This window comes from Oryctolagus cuniculus, chromosome 13 (assembly GCF_964237555.1).
Source record: "Oryctolagus cuniculus chromosome 13, mOryCun1.1, whole genome shotgun sequence".
NCBI lineage: Eukaryota > Metazoa > Chordata > Mammalia > Lagomorpha > Leporidae > Oryctolagus > Oryctolagus cuniculus.
The window spans coordinates 27,479,184-27,501,454 of record NC_091444.1 but is presented as its reverse complement, the minus strand read 5'-3'; the positions used below and the strand labels follow the sequence as shown (position 1 = coordinate 27,501,454).

Genomic DNA, 22,271 nt, shown 5'->3' with positions numbered 1-22,271 from the left:
CATTGACTGATTCAATCGCCCAAATGCCTGCAATAGCCAGCGGTGGGCTAGGCTGAAGCGAAGAGCTGAGAACTCGATCTTGGTCTTCCACATGGATGGTAGGGACACAACCACCTGAGTCACCTGCTGCCTCCCAGGGTGTGCACTATAATTAGAAGCAGAGCCAGGCCGGCACTGTGGCTTACTTGGTTAATTCTCCACCTGCGGAGCCAGCATCCCATATGGGTGCTGGGTTCTAGTCCCGGTTGCTCCTCTTCCACTCCGCCTCTCTGCTGTGGCCCGGGAAGGCAGTGGATGGCCCAAGTGCTTGGGCCCTGCACCCCATGGGAGACCAGGAGGAAGCACCTGGCTCCTGGCTTCAGATTGGCGTAGTTCCAGCCGTAGCGGCCATTTGCGGGGGTGAACCAACGGAAGGAAGACCTTTCTCTCTGTCTCTAACTCTGTCAAATAAATTAAAAAAAAAAAAAGAAGAAGAAGAAGAAGAAGAAGAAGCAGAGCCAAGACTAGAACCCAGTTATTCTATGATGGAATGCAGGCACACCAAACAGCATTTAACCACTTCACCAAAGGTCCACCCCCCCCCTTTTTTTTTTTGACAGGCAGAGTGGACAGTGAGAGAGAAAGACAGAAAGATCTTCCTTTTCTGTTGGTTCACTCCCCAATGGCTGTTGCAGCTGGCAGCCGGCGCACCGCGCTGATCCGAAGCCAGGAGCCAGGTGCTTCCTCCTGGTCTCCCATGCGGGTCCAGGGCCCAAACACTTGGGCCATCCTCCACTGCATTCCCAGGCCACAGCAGAGAGCTGGACTGGAAGAGGAGCAACCGAGACAGAATCTGGTGCCCCGACCGGGACTAGAACCCGGTATGCCGGTGCCGCAGGCGGAGGATTAGCCTAGTGAGCCACAGAACCAACCCAGTCCACCCCTCTTTTTTATAACAAAGAAAATTAAAGCTCAAGGATGCAAAGTGTCTTTCACAATATAACAGCCTGAACCTAAACCATATCTTATACCAAACTTCAGGGCACTTGCCATTATATTAAGCTACCTCTCAAGAGAAATAAATGTAACTGGAACTTGAATTTAATCCTTCTACTATTTCTAAGAAGAATAAGAAAGATCCAGAGACCAGGACCAGCACAGGTGAGTATGGGAACAAAGATGAAAAGAAAATAAACAGACTTTGAGAAAGACAGGCAACACAGCACAGCAGAATCAGAGAAAAGGAGAAAGACCCAAACAACAGACAAACCTGAGAAAACTTAGGGCTACCAAAAGGTATAATTCACACTATGCAAAAGAAAATAGGCCTAGCTAAGAAAAACTGGCCTCTCAAATATCTTTGCTATTCAAAGATTGGTATTTAGGGGACAAAAGGGCCTTTTCCCATTTACCCAGGAAAAAAATAAAAGGGCATTTGTACTCTTGGAACTAACAAAAATCAGTTTTACAACCTAGAATATAGGCCGGCGCCGCGGCTCACTAGGCTAATCTTCCGCCTAGCGGCGCTGGCACACCGGGTTCTAGTCCCGGTCGGGGCGCCGGATTCTGTCCCGGTTGCCCCTCTTCCAGGCCAGCTCTCTGCTGTGGCCCGGGAGTGCAGTGGAGGATGGCCCAGGTGCTTGAGCCCTGCACCCCATGGGAGACCAGGAAAAGCACCTGGCTCCTGGCTCCTGCCATTGGATAAGCACGGTGCGCCGGCCACAGCGCGCCGGCCGCGGCGGCCATTGGAGGGTGAACCAACGGCAAAGGAAGACCTTTCTCTCTGTTTCTCTCTCTCACTGTCCACTCTGCCTGTTTAAAAAAAAAAAAAAAAAAAAAAAAAAAAAACCTAGAATATAAAGTAGTTCTTCCAATTCTTCCCTTAAGTCACTAAAGACAATGTAGCTAACACCCTCATCATCTGTTCAACCAAAAAAAAAAAAAAAAAAAAAAAAAGCTATGCAGGAGGCAGAACTGAACAATTTAGACTTCTTGAAATAAAGTCTGTTATTTGTATTTCATGGGAAATTTGCAGAGACTTTCAAAACTCCACCTGATTTTTACCACATGCGCAGGACTTAAGCTCCACGTAAGCCTCATTATGACAGTCACGTCTTACAGTGTCTGTCTGTTTCTCTTCTCCACACTCTCCAACAGCCCCAATGCCACTGCGCTTCATCAGACATGCCTGGATCCATTCAGATTCATCGCATTAGAAAGAACATCCAAATCCATCTGGATTTGCTGGAGTGAGTTTTTGCTTGTCGTTGCTTTTTTTTTTTTCTTTAGTCACATAAAACAATACTCTTGTTTGAGATGTCCTTGGTAGTTATAGTTTTTTTTAAGTGCTGATTTATTATATTTAATGGTGTTTTGTTCTTTTCAGATACAGCCTACCATTTCTGCCTCACACTAAGTGTTCTGACAACAAAAGGCAACCTTGAGAAGCACAGTTGTTTACGATGCTACATGTCTACCACAACTCAGACGCTGTCAGTCCTTCCATGCATAATATGAACCGGTCAGTCATGGAATCTGCTTCCCATCTGCATTTAGCTAGCCCTCAGTTAATGTTCTGTCAACACTAATTGTTATATGACTGTTAGAAGTTCAAAGAGGTACTAAAGAATAGTGAAAGCAAAAGTCATAAGAATATTCAAGCCCAGGCACTTCCTCAATTACAACTGCCTTCAATGTTATTTAGTAGTGTTTCTACTATCAGTAATACTGGATGGAAACTAGCCATCATGACAATATACAATGGAAAATGTCTACAGAGACAACATTTTCTTAAATTCAGTTTTTTCTTTTGGCTCCCTAACTTATTTTTCCTTGCTTTGTAATTTTCAGAGTGTGCCCAAAAGACTAACCTGCTCACTCCCTTTAAAACAACACTGCAAGTCTGATGTTGGAACCATGGTTAAGTCACATCCCATATCAGTGCCTGCTTAAGCCCCTGCTTTAAGATCTGCTTCCAATCCAGTTAGCCGCTAATGCACACCCTGCCACCCACAAGGGAGACTCAGGTTGAGTTCCAGGATTCTGACTTTGGCCTGATCCAGCCCGGGAACCTGTGGGCAGCTGAAGAGTGAACTAGTAGATGGAAGATTGCTCTGTCTCTGAATCTCTCTGCCTTTCAAATAAAATGAAACTAAATAAATAAAAAAATTAAAAGCTGGAGACAGGTGCTGTGGCACAGTGGGTTAAACAGTTGCTTGCATTGCCAGCATCCCCTACTGGAGTGCTGGTTAAAATCCTGGCTATTCCACTTCTGATCTGGCTTCTAGCTGATGTGCCTGGGAAGACAGTGAAAGATGGTTCAAGAGCTTGGGCCCCTACTACCCACAAGGGAGACCCGGATGGAGCTCCTGGCTCCTGGCGTCAGGAGCCATTTGAGGACTGAACCAGCAGATGGTAGATTTCTCTCCTGTCTCTGTCTCTCTTTCTCTGCCTTTAAAATAAATAACCATGTTAAAAAAATTAAAAACTATAACAACATTACCCTGCAGTAATAATAAACTCCTGTCCAAACAATAATAATCACCTAAGTTTCCTTTATATTCTAAAGTCAAATGACTTCTAAAATATTAAGATAAGATTTAAAACAGCTAATTGTAAATACTGGGGGAAAAATGAGAGAAGGAGGATAAAGAACCAGAACTAAGGCATTAAAAATTTGCCTCATGAGATGGGGAAAAAAATTAAGGGAAAATTTGGAAATGAAATTCCATATAAATATTTTTATCTGCCATGTTGACAAATAAAGTCCCCCAAACCTCAAAAAAAAGCCTTCTGCTCATTCTTTCATTAGCTGTAAGAGGAATATTAAATATTAAATATATAGAAGAATCTAGAGGCTAACAATTGTTTTCTTGATGTCATGATACCAATTCACATATTTTTGCTTATATAGGATATAAAGTGATCGAGAGAATTACTGACTACAAGCAGTTTATTCAGACTCTTTTAATGCATTCCCTACCTTAAAAATTAAATTGACATACTATACACCCCATGCCATCTTTCTGCAGACTGCTTTAACATGAAGATACCTATCGCCATATTTAAATAATTCAAAGAATGTGTCAAGCAACATCCCCAGAGTATATCATACTTAAAGCCAATTTCACTAAAAAGAGAAGAGGGAAAAGTTCTACACACCACTTATTCCTCCCCTCCCACCCTGTTCGAAAGAGATGCCTAATAGTTACTCAGCTGTTATGCTCCAGTAGCAGATCAGAGAATTATCACAGAATATTACATGTAGAAGTCTCCATCAATAAAATGTTGTCTAATAAATGAATGGATAAGTAAATGAATTCACCTCCACAGCTATTGCAAGGTCCAATTAGCCAGTAGAAAACCCTTATGCATAAGAGATGTATTCCAAGACAGTCAGTAGATGCCTGAGACCATGGAGAGTACCAGTAGTCAATCTGATAACTGAAAGGGCTACCGAGTCACTAAGTGGCAGATCATATGCAGTGTGGATACTCTGGACAAAGGGACGATTCATCCTCCAGAAAACAGGCAAGACTGGCTGAGACTGCCTAAGACTGTGTGTTCATCACACTGCTCAGAATGGTGTGCAAATGAAAACCTATCAATTATTAATTTCTGGACTTTATTATTTAATTTTTTCATAATGTGGTGACTATAAAAAAAGAAAAAGCATGTGGCGACTATGTGTAACTGAGAACAAGGAAAGTAAAACCACAGAGAACAGGGGGCTACTGTCCCTTCCTGCCTATGGGTGCCTCAATTACCTCTTTTTAGAACTCAGTGCCTTTCTCTAAAAACCAACCATTATGTGAAATGCATGCCAGGGAATATATGCAAAACTACTGTCTTCATCATCTCTGTAGCTGAAACAGACACAAAGGAACAGAGAGTAACACAGTCCAAAAGTGGCATAACACTGTGCACTAACTTCCATGCAGGACCTCTGCCCTCAATGAGTTGTATTATGAAAGTTAACTGTAAAACTTGTTCTCGGGGCTGGCCCTGTGGCATAGCGGGTAAAAGCATCCCATAAGGGCGCTGGTTCTAGTCCCAGCTGCTCCTCTTCTGATCCAGCTCTCTGCTATGGCCTGGGAAAGCAGTAGAAGATGGCCCAAGTCCTTGGGCCCCTGCACCTGCGTGGGAGACCCAGAAGAAGCTCCTGGCTCCTGGCTTCAGATCAGTGCAGCTCCGGCATTGTGGCCAATTGGGGAGTGAACCAGCGGATGGAAGATCTCTCTCTCTAGGTCTCTCTCTCTCTCTGCCTCTCCTTCTCTCTCTTTGTAACTCTGACTTTCAAATAAACAAACCAATCAAAAAAAGAAAATCAACCTTACTGGAGAATGGGACAGGGAAAGGGGGGTGGCAGATATGGTGGGAAGAATAACTATATTCCTTGACGCTTGCTTGCCAGCAGCCAACTTGGCATGGCCTTCTCATTCCACCACAATTCCTAAAGTTGTACTTACGAAATTTGTATTCCTTAAATAAAAGGTTTCTTAGGGAAAATTTAAAAAGTGGCAGGAATGAACTAAAAAGAGAATCTACCTTTTGATTTAATTATATGGAAAACTGTTACATCAATGTGGGAAATGCAGCAGGGATGTAATAATTATAAAACAATGTAATCATAGAATGAAGCCCACATACTACCTTCTTATTGTTTGGCAGTTACAATTTTTTTTTTTTTTGAAAGTCAGAATGAAAGAGAAAAGAAAGACCTTGCAGGGCCGATGCTGTGGCATTAACGCCCTGGCCTGAAGCTCTGGCATCCCATATGGAAGCCAGTTAAAGACCCAGCTGCTCCACTTCCGATCCAGCTCTCTGCTATGGCCTGGGAAAGCAGTAGAAGATGGCCCAAGTCCTTGGGCCCCTGCACCTGCATGGGAGACCCAGAAGAAGCTCCTGGCTCCTGGTTTCAGATCAGCACAGCTCCGGCCTTTGCGGCCAGATGAGGAGTTCACCATCGGATGGAAGACCTCTCTCTCTCTCTCTCTGCTTCTCCTTCTCTGTCTGACTTTCAAATAAATAAATAAATATTAAAAAAAAGAAAAGAAAAGAAAAGAAAAGAAAAGAAAAGAAAAGAAAAGAAAAGAAAAGAAAAGAAAAGAAAAGAAAAGAAAAGAAAGGTCTTGCATCCGATGGTTCACTCCCCAAATGCCCACAACAACCAGGACTGGGCCATGGTAAAGACAGGAGCCCAGAATTCCATCAGTTTCTCCCACATAGGTGGCAGGGACCTAAAGACTACTTAGCCATCATCTGCTACCTCCCAGGCAGCTTAGCAGGAAGCTGAATTAGAAGCTGGGATATACATTGGGACTCCAATGTGGGATGCGGGCTTCCCAAGTGGTGGCATAACACATGCACCACAATACCCACCCTGACAGAAACAATTTTGAAAGAAGTTTTTCTTAACAGTCTATAAAATTACATAATGACCTGGTTATTTTTTAACTGAAAGCCACATTTTAAAATTTATTCATTTCAGAGGCAGAGGGAGAGAGAGAGACAGAAAAAGACAGAGTTCCAACTGGCTGGCTTACTCCCCAAATGCCCAGCTCATTCCCCAAATGTCCATAATGGCTTGGGCTAGAAGCCAGGAACTCAATCCAGACATCCCATGTGGGTGGCAAGAACCCAATTACTTGAGCTGTCACTACTGACCCCAGATATCCACATCAGCAGGATTTTGGAATCAGATGCTGGAGTCTGGTATTGAAGTCAGGTACTCTGATGTGAGACACAGGAGTCTTAACTGCTGGCCTAAATGACAGCCCCTGAAACCTACTTTGAGACCACAAACGGCAATACAGTAAGCCTCTGGGGAAAAAAAAAAAAAAAACAGATTTACATTTTCACTATCTCCTAAGACAGAATAGGTAAGTTTCTGGGCAACTTACACAACACTTAAAGCTTAATTATAAGATAAAACAAGTAAGTCTAATATGAACATATAAAAAGTTTCAAGTTATATATTACTGTGTAACTCAAGACATTACTAAGTAATATCTAAGTTTTTCACAAGATGCCTAATAACCTGTTGATGCTAAAAGAACAGTTTTCCATTAGGGTTATTTTGTTTGTTTCATTTGGTTCACTTCAGAATACTCACAGATATTTATATTTCTTCTGATTAGAATCAATGAATTTTCAATAACCACAGGGATTAAACCAGTCCACTAAATTTAATGTTTTTAAATAATGTTGCTAATGAGATAAAAATGTGCTGATACTGATGACAGAGATTGTCTAATAAAAAACCCTTCGAGAATCCTCATCTCTCTGCTTTTGCCATGGAGCAGCTGTGCCTCACACAGATTCACATGAATGAAAATATTTAGATGAGAAACCACCCACTTAGTTTATTTTCCATATGACTTTCCTGTAATTATTTTGTAAACTGTTCACACAACAATACATAAAAACATCTGCAAAAACAGGTAATTAATGTGTCAAGCCAAACTAATGCATTTTTTATGGTGTCCATGCTTCGTCAACTGTAATTATAACTCTTTTTTAAGCAAATGATGATGTGTTTGTTGCAATGTGCAAGTGGTTATTTTAGATGCTCTGTTTACTGTTCATACAATCTGAATATAAAACTCCACAGCTACTTTACCCCACATCAATGCTGTACCTAGCTTTTGGCTGAAGCAGGAAAGTGGCTCTTTTTTCCAAGCTATAATTTCCGGTAAACATTTTTGTCATTAAAACATGAAACTCTCAATGTAAAAGTTGACACCAAAATAGACAATAATTCAAGAAGCACAGCGCAGCTAACCATTTATTTGGATTATCTTCCCTTAGCTATAACCCTGTAAGAAATACAGCACTTTGTGCCAACAGGCTACAGTATACTAAGCATCTGGGCGTAAGTTAAAAGTTCATTGTCATTTCTAATGGCACCCATTCCATCTAGATCCACCAAATACAAACAGAGAGTCTTCAAAAATTCATGAGAAATGCCATTTTATTTTAAAAAAAAGACTATGCATGCATTTCGAATATTTTTACATGGAAATAAACATCTTGTAATTTCACTTTCCCACAAACTTTCTGAAGTACCCTTGTGTAGTAACAAATATAAATGTAATGATAATGCATAAAAACTAATTCTACTTCAAATGGCTAAATTCTACAAATTGTCAAATCTTTAGGATAAATATATCCATTTCTGTGCAGGCACTACACTATAGGATACACCAGTGAGTGAGAAAATATCTTGCATTCAAGGACATTACAAGTAAATTGAAGATAAAATCATTCAATAAATAACTGCACAAATAGTAATTCATAGTAAATAAAATAAGAAATTGAAGGAAAAACAGTGTTTAATGACAACAAAACTCAGGAAATCTTTTTTGATCTGAGTAGAAGTAAGGAAAGGCTTCCTTTAGGAATTGAGATGTATAAGACCAAACAGTAGAGGGCCAGCATTGGAGCACAGCAGGTTAAGCCACAGATTACAATGCCAGCACCCCGCATCAGAGCTTCAGTTCAAGTCTTAGCTCTTCAGCTTCCAATCCAACTTCCTGCTAATGTGCCTGGGAAGTCAGTGGAAGATGGCCCAAATACTTGGGCCTTGCCAACCACATGGATGACCTGGAGGAAGCTCCTGGCTCCTGCCTGGCCCAGACCTGGCTGTTGTGGCCATTTGAGAAGTAAACCAGCAGAGAGAGTATCTATCTATCTCTGTCTTTCTCTCTACCTCTCTCTCTCTATTTCTCTTTCCTTCCTTCCCTCCCTCCCAAAATAAATACATCTTTTTAAAAAATGACCAAGAAGGTGTTATCAACTGAAGAATCACTGGGGCACCCAAACAGAGCATAGCTTATGAGAAATTCTAAAATGAGAAGGATACTACTGATGCCTTCCAGAAGGTGAAAGAAGGTCATTGTACAAAATTATCAAAAACAACAACCAAGGACATACGAAACAACTGAGAAGTACTTATGTAAGAAAAGTGCTGAACTGCAATAATAGAAACAAGGCCCGTGGGGTTTTAACCTGGAGGTCCTCCTGCTGGCCCTGGCAGCACAGCAGCGTGGCAGATATGAGCACCAACAGCCTTCCTTCTACTGGAGGGGTTGCACCTGACTTGGGTCACCACAGAAAAGCTTCATGCCTGAGCAAACGTTCAAATCAACGGCGACTAATGGCAAACATCAGACAAGCAAAAACTGAACAGGGAAACCTGGGAAAGACGGGCATGTCATGCTTTGATTAGTTTCCATAAACTCCTGGGGACCACAGGGGTTGCATACAGCACAGAAAGGCCACAGAGAGCCCCAGCTATCTACTCACTCTTGATGAATGGGAGGTCATTAACAAATGGGAGGCAAAAACTAGGGCAGATCTGATCTTTTCCCTAAACCACATGCAGACCCCACAGACTCACGCTGTTTAAGCACAGCCTGTGAACAATCATTGGCTGACCACAAAACAAACAAGAAAACCAGCAACCACAACCATACCCATGGGGAATGGGGAGAAGGTAGAATCTGGAGTTATTGTAAGACATTATCAAAAATGTCAAGTTTACAACAACAAAATGAGACACGCAAAGAAACAGGGAAAAACAGTCAATAAAAACTGTGAGTGGATCCAGATGTATCTAGGAAACAAAGACTTCAAAACAACCATTATAAAAATGTTCAAAGAACTAGAAAGAATTAAGGAATTAAAGAAAATACAAGGGCAATGGATTATCAAATACAGTTTAACAGTGAAGAGACAGAAACGGAAAAATAAAGAACCACACAAAAATTGTAGAGTTAAAAATTACACAACAGCGGATTGAGCTGCCATAAAAGGGAGCCTGAAAGCTTGCAGACAGGTGAGTAGACATGATATTGTCTGAATAAAAGAAAATAGTAGGAACGCCACTGCGGCACAGCGGGTTGGGTCACCACCGGCAACACTGGCATAAAATACAGGAGCCGATTCAAGTCCCGGATGCTTCACTTCCAATCCAACTCCCTGCCAATGAGACTGGGAAAGCAGTGGAGAACAGCCCAAGTCCTTGGGCCCGGTACCCACATGGCCAAATCCTGAAGAAGCTCCTAGCTCCTGCATTTGGTCTGATCCAACTCCAACCATTGTCCTCACTTAGGGAGTGAATTAGAGGATGAAAGATCTCTCTTTCTCTTTGTCTCTCCCTCTTTCTGTAACTCTGCCTTTCAAATAAATAAAAATAAAATCTTTTAAAAAAAGAGAAAGAAGAAAACAATAACAGCAAGAAGAAATTGAAAACAAAGGGAACATCTTTGAAAACCAGCAATGACACCTATAATTCCAGTCCAAGAAATAGAGGAAAAAAAAAAAAAAGGACAAATATTTGAGGCAATAATGACTGAAAACATGCCAATCTTGATGAAGAGTGACCTACACATCTAAGAAAGTTAAGAAATAATACAGATACAATAAATACCAACAAGGGTAAACTCAAAGATATCTGCACCTCTGATATTTAACAGCCAAACCCTCAAAAGCTAAAACAATGAGAAAATATTCAAGTAACAAAAGCAATCATAAACCTTACCTATCATATTCCAGGGAATCTCAACAAGATTAACAACTGAATTGTTATCGAAAAACAGAAGTCAAAAAGCAGTGGGTGGTCAGCGCCACGGCTCACTAGGCTAATCCTCCGCCTGCGGCGCCAGAACCCCAGGTTCTAGTCCCAGTTGGGGTGCCAGATTTTATCCTGGTTGCTCCTCTTCCAGTCCAGCTCTCTGCTGTGACCCAGGAAGGCAGTGGAGGATGGCCCAAGTGCTTGGGCCCTGCACCCCATGGGAGACCAGGATAAGTACCTGGCTCCTGGCTTCGGATTGGCACAGCCCTGTCATTGTGGCCATATCCAGAGTGAACCAGTGAATGGAGGATCTCTCTCTCTCTCTCTCTCTGCCTCTGCCTCTCTGTAACTCTGCCATTCAAATAAATAAAAAATAAATCTTAAAAAAAAATAAATAAAGGTGGGGGCTGGCACCGTGGCGCAGTAGGTTAATCCTCTGCCTGCAGTGCCAGCATTCCATATGGGGGCCAGTTCTAGTCCTGGCTGCTCCTCTTCCCAGGAAGAAGCACCTGGCTCCTGGCTTCGGATCCGCACAGCTCAGGCCACTGCAGCCATTTGGAGAGTGAACCAACGGAAGGAAGACCTTTCTCTCTGTCTCTCTCTCTCACTGTCTGTAATTCTACCTGTCAAATAAATAAATAAAATATATTAAAAAATAAATAAAGGCATAATAGACGCATACCCAGATAAAGATTGAGAGTTAGTTGCCAGTAGACCTAACATATAGAAAACACTTTTTAAAAAGGAAATGATACAAGAGTAACTCAAATCTGAACACAAAATAAAAAGTACAAGTAAAGGAAATTACTTATATATGAAAGACAGAATAAATATATTTTCTCATTCCATAACCAAACTGAATTTAAAATAACAAATGCACTTAAAAAGTAATGATAAAACTACACTGTAAGCTTACATGAAGATCTAACATACCTGACAATAATACAAAAAGGAGTGGGAAGAGGGGGGAGCAATACTGAAGCAAAGTATTGGGATGAAGGCAGTCTCATTCTGAAGCAGAATTTTTTAAAAGAATTATTTTTACTTATTTGAAAGGCAGAGTGACAGAAAGAGACACAGAGAGATCTGCCATGTGCTGATTCACTCACCAAATGGCCGCAGAACTGGACAGTAAGCAGAGCAGGTGGAACTCAAACATGCGTTTGAATATGGAATGCCAGCATCACGGGCAGAAGCTTAAACCACTGTGCCACAACACCAGCCCAAGAAGTAGAATGTTTTAAGTTAAAATGTTTGTTAATCTACAGTGGAAGTATGACAGAAAACAAAAAAATGGTATTTTTTAAAAACCAGATTAAATTGTACTAGAAAATATTTACCATAAAAGAAAGGGGTAAAAAAGCAGATGGGGCTGGTGCAGTGGCCTAGTGGGTAAAGCCACAACCTGCATTGCACCATCCCATATGGGAGCCAGTTCAAGACCCAGCTGCTCCACTTCTGATCCAGCCATTTGGGGGTGAACCTGCGGACAGAAGACCTTTCTCTGCCTCTGCCTCTGCCTCTCTGTAACTCTGCCTTTTTAAATAAATAAATAAATCTTTTTAAAAAAAGTATAAATAAGCATAAATTACTTAAAAGAATTTAAATTATGTATATACATGACAATCAAAATGAAATACAAATTAACAACAAAACTAACCATGAGAAATCGACAAATGTTTCAAAATTTAAAAATGCGTTTCCTAAGAATATATGAACCGAGGCCAGCACTGTGGCATAGCAGGTAAAGCTGCTGCCTGCAGTGCTGGCATCCTATGAGGGTGCCGGTTTTAGTCCTGGCTGCTCCACTTCCAATCCAGCTCTCTGCTATGACCTGGGAAAGCAGTGGAAGATGGCCCATGTGCTTGGGCCTCTGCACGCATGTGGGAGACCAGGAAGAAGCTCCTGGTTCCTGGCTTCGGATTGGCACAGCTCTGGTCCTTGGGGCCATTTGGGGAGTGAGCCAGCGGATGGAAGTCCTCTCTCTTTCTCTCCCTCTGCCTCTCCTTCTCTCTCTGTGTAATTCTGACTTTCAAATAAATAAATAAATATTTTTAAAAAAAGAATATATGAATCAAAGAAAAAACTACAAAAGAAACTGGACTTTTTTTTTCCAAGCTGAATAAATGTGAAAAAAGTATCAAAATTTATGGGATGAGCCAGCAGTGCTTAACAGGACATTTATAGCTTTAAAAACCTACAGAGAAAAAGAAGACCTCCATCAATAACCTAAATAAGACAAAGCCTAAAAAGGAAAAGCAAACTACACAAAAATAAGACAAGAGAAGAGAGACATGAAATAGGACAAAAGAAAAAGTATACAGAAATTTAAAAACACTCATTTGAAAAAAATCAATAAAACTGGCAAAGCTTTAGCTAGAACAAACAAGAAAAACAATGAACATTTCAATCACTTTCAATTAGCAATACTTTATTTTGCCTTTAGGTGTTGAAAGGTGTTTTTATTGGGTATAGTATTCCCAATTGTCAGGGTATTGTTTTTTCTTTCCCTACATTAGTAATGCTGATCAAGTGTCTTTTTGCTTGCACTGATTTCAACAAGAAATCAGATATCATTCTTACCTTTCTTCTGTTCAGTACGTCTATTTTTCCTGCCTGCTTTTAAGAGTTCTTCTTTCTTGTTGGTTTTAAAAAATTTGATTGTGGGGGCCGGTGCTGTGGCACAGCAGGCTAAAGCTCTGGCCTAAAGCACCAGTACCCCATATGGGCGCTGATTCTAGTCCTGGCTGCTCCTCTTCTGATCCAGCTCTCTGCTGTGGCCTGGGAGAGCAGTGGACCTGCGTGAGAGACCCAGAAGAAGCTCCTGGCTTCGGATCAGTGCAGCTCCGGCCACTGCAGCCAACTGGGGAGTGAACCAGCGGATGGAAGACCTCGCTCTCTCGGTCTCTACCTTTCTCTATAACTCTTTCATATAAATTAAAAAAAAATGTTTTGATTGTTATATGCCTTGTTATGGTTTTCATTTCTCTTGTGTGTGGGGTTTATTGTTTTTATCAGATTTGAAAAGCTTTTAGGCATTCTTTCCTCAAATATTTTGTTCTCCTTCTTCCTTTACCAGGGGCTCCTGGTAAACTGTTACACAGAACAATGATGCTGTATTAATTTTTCTCTTATTCTGTCACCTCTCCATGTTCTTTGGGGGGATAGTTTCTATTCCTATGTCCTTAAGTCGATTAATCTTTCCTTCTATAACATCTAATTCTGCTAATAATCCCATTCCTTATATTTTTCATTTCTGATGTGGTAGCTTTCATCTCTAGAAGTTCAATTTGGGCCTTTTGTAATTCTTCTAAATCTCTACCATAACCTCTTCAATGAATACATTTATAATATGAATATATTTATAATAACTATTTAAGTCCTTGTGTGATAATTCTAACATATATGTCATTTCTGGATATGTTTTGATTATCTCACTTTTTCTCTCATTTAAGGTCATATTTTTTCCTGCTTTTTTGCCTGAATCATGTTGTTTTTTTTTTTTATTAATCATTCACTTTTTGTTTGTTTTTATTTGAAATGCAACAAGACAGAGAAAGAGAGACAGGAACAGAACAGAGATTTTCCATCTACTAGTTCACTCCCTAAAAACAGTAGCGCCTGGGCCAGGTCACAGCAGAAGCTCAAACTCAATCCTAATCACCCACATGGATGACAGGAAGCCAATTACTCAAGCCAATATTTGCTGCATCTCACAGTGTACATTAGCAGGAAGCTAGATCAGAAGCACAGCCTGGGACCAGAACCCAAGCACTCCAATATGGGATGCGGGTGACCCAAGTGATGTCTCTTAACAGCTGCACTAAATGCCCACCTCCTTAGAAGGTTAATCCAGCTACTATAGGTTTTACTCCGTTGTGTGTAGGATTTTTTGTCTAAGTTTTATCAATACTCTTGAGCCTTGTTCTAGGCTGCAGTGATGTGTCCCGGAAAGAGTTTGCTCCTTTTCTGTCTTGCTTTTAAGATTTGTTAGAATGGGCCTAGACTGACTCTTCCTCCACGGTTATTCTCTCCGAGGATGCTGTCCTCAGACTGAGCTTTCTGAGAATACCTTTTGTGAACACACATGATTCCTGGCCTTGTGTGAACATCCAGCACTGTTTCCCCTAATCCTTTCTTTCATAGACCTGGGATGGCTTCCTCACACACATGTACTTACTAGTACTCTGCTGACTATTCTAAAGGATACTCTGCCAATCTCTATGCAGTTATCTATGCTCTAGAAAAAACACTGGCAGTCAGGCAATGATCCTGCATCTCTACCCTGTAAGCACAAACTGTGCACTCTAGTTATGGTCTCCGGAGCCTCTCAATACCCTCTCCTGAACCCAGAGGTTTCGCCAGGACCCATGTAGCTTCTTTCCCCCTGCACTACAGCCTGAAAACTCAAGACAGTAAGCTGGGACAATCCTGCGCCTCACATCATTTGTTTCTTCTCTCAGAAACCACTATGCTTCATTGTGTGATGTTCACCCAGTGCTTTGAAAACCACTGTTTTCAAGAACACATGTTCTATATTCTATTTCCTATGTCACTGGAACACATCATTTAAAGTGATTATAACTATGCACTGTTATGTATTTGCCTTTTCTCATTTAATCCCTCCAGTCTTCCTGTTGCTTGGGTAAAAGGACTTTTATCAGCAGTATACGGTCATGGCACTGTTCCCACCCCAACTATCAGGCCAATCAATTACAATAAAAAATCCAATTTCAGGGTGGGCATTTGGTAGGGTGGGATAAACCACCACTTGACACACCCAGAGTGCCTTGGGTTCAAGTCTCAGCTTTGCTCTCTGTTCTACTTTCTGCTAATGCACATCCTGGGAGGTACCAGCTGATGGCTAAAGTAGCTGGGCCCCCTAACACCCACATGAACTCCAGTTCTTGGCTTCAGCCTGCCCCAGCCCTGGCTATTGTGAGCATTTTGGGGTGAATAAACAGACTAGAAATTATCTTCTCTCTCACACCCCTCTTTTTCTCTCTTTCAAATAAATGAAATACTTAAAAAAAAAAAGTTAAGTGCCATATAGGGTTGTTTCTAATCCCTGCTCTTATTTGATTGGGTACCCAAAGTTTTTGTTTTTCATTATCCAACAGTGTGTTTTTCTTTTGTAGGCGAGGAGGCAACCACTGGTGTGGATTCATTCAAGATAACTATTTCACAGGGGGATTTTTACTGTGTTTGTGGAGCTTTCTCACATAAACCAGTAACACAGATGTTTGATTAGATAATGATTTAATCATACCCCATACAATTTGAAGATCATTTTAATCCTATATGAAGGTACTTTAAAAAGTTCATGGAAAAATAGAATTAAAGATGTTTATTTTGATGAAAAAATGTGAAATCTATGCATAGTTTTTCCATAATACACACTTTCCATGAACTTTATGAAGAACCCTTGTATATCTATGTCTATTCTATATTCAATGATTGATTACACACAAAAATGGCTAAAACTACTAAAAGTAAGAAAAATTTTCTATAAACATGAATAGAGCAGTAACATGATAGAAAATATCATGAAACCCCTCAGGTCACATTTTGAATTTAGCAAGAACACCATTTTGAGGCCCTGAATTAAAACAATTGAAAAAGCAGGATGGTTTGATCATACAGAAAGCCTCAACAAACTTCAAAAAACTGGAACACCTCACACCAAGGGTTCTTTGAACACCACGGAATTAAACTGGAGATCAGTAACAAGGAAAAATTCCAACTTCCAGAAAATTAAACAGCACACTGTGATACACTTCTAAGTAATTTATAGGTATAAGAGAGGCAGGACAATGAATGGATCCCGAAGCCCAAAATCTGTGACCATTTGACTGTATCTGGTTAAAGGGACTTCACAAATGTGATTTAAGGTTAGAGATCTTCAGCTGGGGCAATTATTCTGGATTATCTGAATAAATCTAACCAAATCATATGGGTTCTTAAAATTAGATAACCTTTGCTGGCTGAAGATCAGAGTGAGATCTGATCTGCAGAACAGTAAATGAGGTGCAACATTGCTGGCTTGTAAGAAGGAGGAAGAGAGTGGCCAGCAGGTAGAGTCGCTGCCTGAGTGCTGGCATCCCTTATGGGCATCCATTCATGTCCTGGTTGTTCCACTTCCAATCCAGCTCCCTACGAATGGCCTGGGAAAGCAGTGGTAGATGGCCCAAGTCCTTGGGCCCCTGCACTCACGTGGGAGACCGGGAAAAAGCTCCTGGCTTAGGATCAGATCAGCTCCAGCCATTGTGGCCATTTGGGGAGTGAACCAGAGGATGGAAGACCTCTCTCTCTCTCTCTCCCTCTCTCTGTCTGTAACTCTACCTCTCTAATAAATAAAGTAAATCTTGTATTTAAAAAAAAAAAAAAAAAAAGGAGGAGGAGGAAGAGGACCAAAGCCAAGGCTTGCAGGTAGTCTCTAGAAGCTAGAAAAGGTAGGGGAAGTGATTCTCCTCTAGTGTATCTATCAATGAACATAGTCTTACTCACCTCTTCAACGTTAGCCACAGGAAACTTATGTCAGATTTCCAAGCCACAAAACCACAAATAAGTTTGTGTTGGAAGTTACTAAATTTGTTACAGCAAAAATAGAAAACCAATAAAATAGAATTAAGAAAAAAGTATAAAATATTTTTAACTGAGGACAATGAAAATACAACATATCAACACCCACAAAATGTAGCTGAAGTACTTAGTGGAATATATAATTATAATTATAAATGTATATGAGAGGAGAAACTGAAATTCAAAGAATCAAGCTTCTAAAAAATTAAAAGAAGAGTCAGACCTGAAGTAAACAGAAGGAAATAAAGGAATAGAAATCTGTAAGATAGAAAGCAAACATACAAAACATACAACAGTCTTTTTAAAGAGTCGATTCTGTTTAACATTAATAACACTGACAAATCCCTAATACAACTTAAGAACAAAAGAAAAATATAACAAATTACCAACATCAAGAAAGATCTAACAGACATCAAAGATTAGGAGATACTATAAATAGTGCTACAATTAATATTTGTGTTAAGCAGACAAATTCCTTGAAAAATACAACTTACCAAACTTGACAGAAGAAGAAGTGCATACAATTTTAACAGTTGGGTATCTGTTACAGAAACTGATTACATTCTTTCCCACAGAATCATTCCTAAATTTGTTAAGTATGATAATTATATTGCGGACATGTGGGAGAGTGACCCTATTTTCTGGAAATGCAAACTATGTAGGGTAAAGGCCCTAGTGTCTGTAATTTACCTTTAAATTCAGCAAATACATAAATAGGAAAATAAATATATATATACATAAATCATGAATAAATATCAGCCATCAAATTATATATAAAAAGAGAATATATATATATATATATATCACAGTTGATTAAGGTTTATTCACATGCAAAAGTTGCTGAACACTGAAAAAACAATGCATGTGGACTCTCAGGCCTGGAGGACAATGGCGGCTACCCAATTTCCAACCTCACCACATAACCTCTCAAAAAATCAAGAGAGCTTAAATAAATCCACATGTGACCCACATTCTCAGCATTACTAGAAAACAAAGAATACCATGACCTTCAGATTATCTGTAAAAAAGGAAATAAACCAAATTATAACATAACTCCCAGGGTCCCATGGGGAGGAAAAGCTTAAGAGATGGGAGGGGGGTTGCTATTGTGCTGTAAAGCCACCCCCTACAGTGCGAGAATCCCACAGGGGCGCAGGTTCAAGTTCCAGTTGCTCCACAACCAATCCAACTCTCTGCTATGGCCTGTGAAAGCAGAAAATGGTCATGTCCTTTGGCCCTTGCACCCATGTGGATGAAGCTTCTGGCTCCTGGCTTAGGGTCTGCCCAGCTTGGGCCGTTGCGTCCATCTGGGAAGTGAATCAGTGGATGGAAGATCTCTCTAGGACTTACAGCACAGGGGAAAAAAAAATCACACCCAGAAAAGGAAAGTCCAACTAATGCCAAACTACTAAAAATAGGTTGTGACAATGGCAATTTGGAGCAGAGGCTGTGAAAATAAGTGGAGCCAAAAGTGAGTCTCGGCCGCCGTTGCTCTCTAACGCCAGCGCCGCCTCTCGCTCGCCGAGCTCCAGCCGAAGGAGAAGGGGGGTTAAGTAAGGAGGTCTTTATACCATGGCTCATACAAAGCAGACTGCCCGCAAATCGACTGGTGGTAAAGCACTCAGGAAGCAACTGGCTACAAAAGCCGCTCGCAAGAGTGCGCCCTCTACTGGAGGGGTGAAGAAACCTCATCGTTACAGGCCTGGTACTGTGGCACTTCGTGAAATCAGACGTTATCAGAAGTCCACTGGGCTTCTGATTTGCAAACTCCCCTTCCAGCGTCTGGTGCGAGAAATCGCTCAGGACTTCAAAACAGATCTGCGCTTCCAGAGCGCAGCTATTGGTGCTTTGCAGGAGGCAAGTGGGGCCTATCTGGTTGGCCTTTTTGAAGACACCAACCTGTGTGCTATCCATGCCAAACGTGTAACAATTATGCCAAAAGACATCCAGCTAGCACGCCGCATACGTGGAGAACGTGCTTAAGAATCCACTATGACGGGAAACATTTCATTCTCAAAATTTTTTTTTTCTCTTCTTCCTGTTATTGGTAGTTCTGAACGTTAGATATTTTTTCCCATGGGTCAAAAGGTACCTAAGTATATGATTGCGAGTGGAAAATAGGGGACAGAAATCAGGTATTGGCAGTTTTTCCATTTTCATTTTTGTGTGTGGATTTTTAATATAAATGCAGGGACGTAAAGCATTAATGCAAGTCAAAATGTTTCAGTGAACAAGTTTCAGCAGTTCAACTTTATAACAATTATAAATAAACCTGTTAAATTTTTCTGGACAATGCCAGCATTTGGATTTTTTTAAAACAAGTAAATTTCTTATTGACGGCAATTAAAAAAAAAAAAAAAAAAAAAAAGTGAGTCTCAGCAGAGCTTTCTTCCTGAGGAAGAATCAGATGTATCAGAAATGGCTGATCCCTCTTGAAGTCTGTGGCAGTGACAGAACAAAGGGAAAGAGAAAAATGAGGATCCTACAGAAATAAAGGAATACAAGACAGCTGGCGCCGCGGCTCACTAGGCTAATCCTCCGCCTTGTGGCGCCGGCACACCGGGTTCTAGTCCCAGTCGGGGCACCGGATTCTGTCCCGGTTGCCCCTCTTCCAGGCCAGCTCTCTGCTGTGGCCCGGGAGTGCAGTGGAGGATGGCCCAGGTGCTTGGGCCCTGCACCCCATGGGAGACCAGGATAAGTACCTGGCTCCTGCCATCGGATCAGCGCGGTGCTCTGGCCGCAGTGCGCCGGCCGTGGCGGCCATTGGAGGGTGAACCAACAGCAAAGGAAGACCTTTCTCTCTGTCTCTCTCTCTCACTGTCCATTCTGCCTGTCCAAAAAAAAAAAAAAAAAAAAAGGAATACAAGACACCAATCCATCCTGTCATCATCAGCCACAAATGAAACTGCCCAGGTGAGGCTCGAACCAACAAAAACAACACCGCCCATGCAAGCAACAGCAGTAGAAAAAGCACAGACCTCGTCCAGTGATCTCTGATCAGGAGAGCAATCACTTATGGAGAGTCAGTGACTGGAAGGGGATGGAAGGAAGCTTCTAGGGTGCCAAATTCTATTCCTTGACCCCTGGCTACCAGCTCTACGGGAGTTTTCCTTGTGTGAGAATACACGGAACTATATGCTTATAACATGTGCTTTTCTGTATATATAATCATCCTTCAACTTAAAAAAAAAAAAGATGTCTGCTCTCTAGAGAATTATAATCTAAAAAAAACATGTAAGAGAAAACATAAACAACCAAAACAACCTTTCTTTTAAAGTGAGGGGATAAAGAATAACAACACATGGCACTATTGGAACAGGAAGGAGAAACAGGGATGGCATTCCCTTTGTTTTTTTTCCTCCACTTTGATCCACTCCTCCTAGGTTTACTCCTATAGTTGTGCTGTTCAGTGCACATGGTTCCCCAGGCATAGCTCTGTCCACCTTTCCCTGCTGACCCAAGTTAGAGACAGAGGTGAAGGCACGTGACCCATGCCAGGTTAGTCCTCTCTCTGCCCTTACTGAAGATGTTGGGAGAAAACAGCTTCTTCTAAGATCCTGAGGAAAACACCTGTATCACCTGGAGCTACTGGGGGTTATCTTTCACGTCATTTGGAAATAAAATCAAACCTGACAAAGGGATCAGCAATTATAGGGTGTGGACAGAGACGGGAAAATAGAAAGACGGAGAGCAGGTGATACTTCTTGAACACCTGGATCAAACTGTACGCAGCCATTGAACCATTCACTTTTGTGGGCTAAACCACTCTTTTCTATGTGAGCTTCTCTGAGTTGCTTAGGTTTTTGTTACCTATAACTGAAAGAGTCCAGTCCAACATAAAACCTGAAAGAAGGCCTGACCTGAGTATAGGGTAATTTGAAAAGCAACTCTCTTTTCATTTGTGAACATAGAGACTCTAAAGTGTTCTCTCTGAACCTACGGAACAGTTCCTTCTGAGTTCACTGTATTAGTAGCTGCCTTCCCCTGTCGGCAGATACTTCCTAGACCAACTAAAGAAAAGAAAACTCAGAATGCTGACAGAGAGAGAAGACAAGAATATAACTGGCATATTGCTTCAAATCTCTATTAAAAAAATCTCAATATTACTGCTTTAAAATGCTTTCTTCTACCAGTTTCAAAACAGTTAAGGTCATAAAAATTCTTATCTGGGGCAATTTATTCAATTAAAGAGTATATGTTTTATTTTAAGAGAAAGAAGACTGTGGAGAGGCCAACACTGTGACATAGCAGGTTAAGCCACCACCTGCAACGCCGGCATCCAATATAGGCCCTCGTTTGAGTCCTGGCTGCTCCACTTCCAATCCAGCTCACTGCTAATGCACCTGGGAAGACAGTGGAAGATGGCCCGAGAGCTTGGGCTCCTGCACCCACTTGGGAGACCAGGAAGAAGCTCCTGGCTCCTGGCTTCGGATCAGCGCAGCTCTGGCCATTGCGGCCATCTGGAGAGTGAACCAATGGAGGGAAGACCTTTCTCTCTGTTTCTCTCTCTCACTGTCTGTAACTCTTCCTCTCAAATAAATAAAAAAAAATAGGTGATGGAAATTTTTCATAATAGAAATATTCTGAATTTGTTTAATAGTGTTGTTCTTTGAAAAAGATTTCAGGGCTGGCGCCGTGGCTCACTTGGTTAATCCTCTGCCTACAGCAACAGTATCCCAAAAGGGCGCCGGGTTCTAGTCCTGGTAGCACCTCTTCCAGTCCAGTTCTCTGCTGTGGCCCAGGAGGGCAGAGGAGGATGGCCCAAGTGCTTGGGCTCCTGTACCCACATGGAAGACCAGAAAGAAGCACCTGGCTCCTGGCTTCAGATAAGTGCAGTCCTGGCTATAACGGCCATTTGGGGAGTGAACCAACGGAAGGAAGACCTTTCTCTCTGTCTCTCTCTCTCACGTCTATAACTCTACCTGTCAAATAAAATTTTTTAAAAAGAAAAAGAAGATTTCAAATTCCAGATTAATAGGGGCAGAGTTTCCTTCAAAAAGTACCCCCTCTTTTCCAAGTGTATTACAATGATAATAAAACATAAAAGAGTGACTAAAGGGCCCAACTGGGTTCAAATTCAAGATAAAAATCTCTGTGCCAAGTAGATTTATCCTAGAAAAGCCAGCGTGGCATA

The 22,271-nt window shown here is 41.3% G+C and overlaps 2 protein-coding genes and 1 long non-coding RNA gene across 9 annotated transcripts in view; 2 read left to right on the top strand and 1 right to left on the bottom strand.

The window, feature by feature from the left end:
• The window catches only part of RPS6KC1 (ribosomal protein S6 kinase C1), a 183,155-nt gene that overhangs the window by 87,855 nt on the left and 73,029 nt on the right, over window positions 1–22,271 (bottom strand). The gene's annotated exons all lie outside the window — the stretch shown is intronic.
• LOC103350976 (uncharacterized) overlaps window positions 1–22,271 on the top strand; it is a 32,900-nt gene that overhangs the window by 1,846 nt on the left and 8,783 nt on the right. Inside the window, exons 2-4 of one of the 4 annotated variants that reach the window (XR_007909914.2) lie at window positions 2,137–2,228; window positions 2,366–2,500; window positions 3,893–10,821. This is a non-coding gene — a long non-coding RNA (uncharacterized lncRNA). Of the gene's footprint in view, window positions 1–2,136; window positions 2,229–2,365; window positions 3,838–3,892; window positions 10,822–22,271 lie in introns of those variants that run through there. The other 3 variants (XR_007909915.2, XR_007909913.2, XR_007909916.2) reach the window with 3 other exon arrangements.
• Window positions 18,597–19,505, top strand: LOC100357927 (histone H3.3A-like). The gene has a single exon (XM_002717516.5). It carries the CDS (start codon window positions 18,710–18,712, stop codon window positions 19,118–19,120), a length of 411 nt encoding a protein of 136 aa, XP_002717562.1. The 5' UTR covers window positions 18,597–18,709; the 3' UTR covers window positions 19,121–19,505.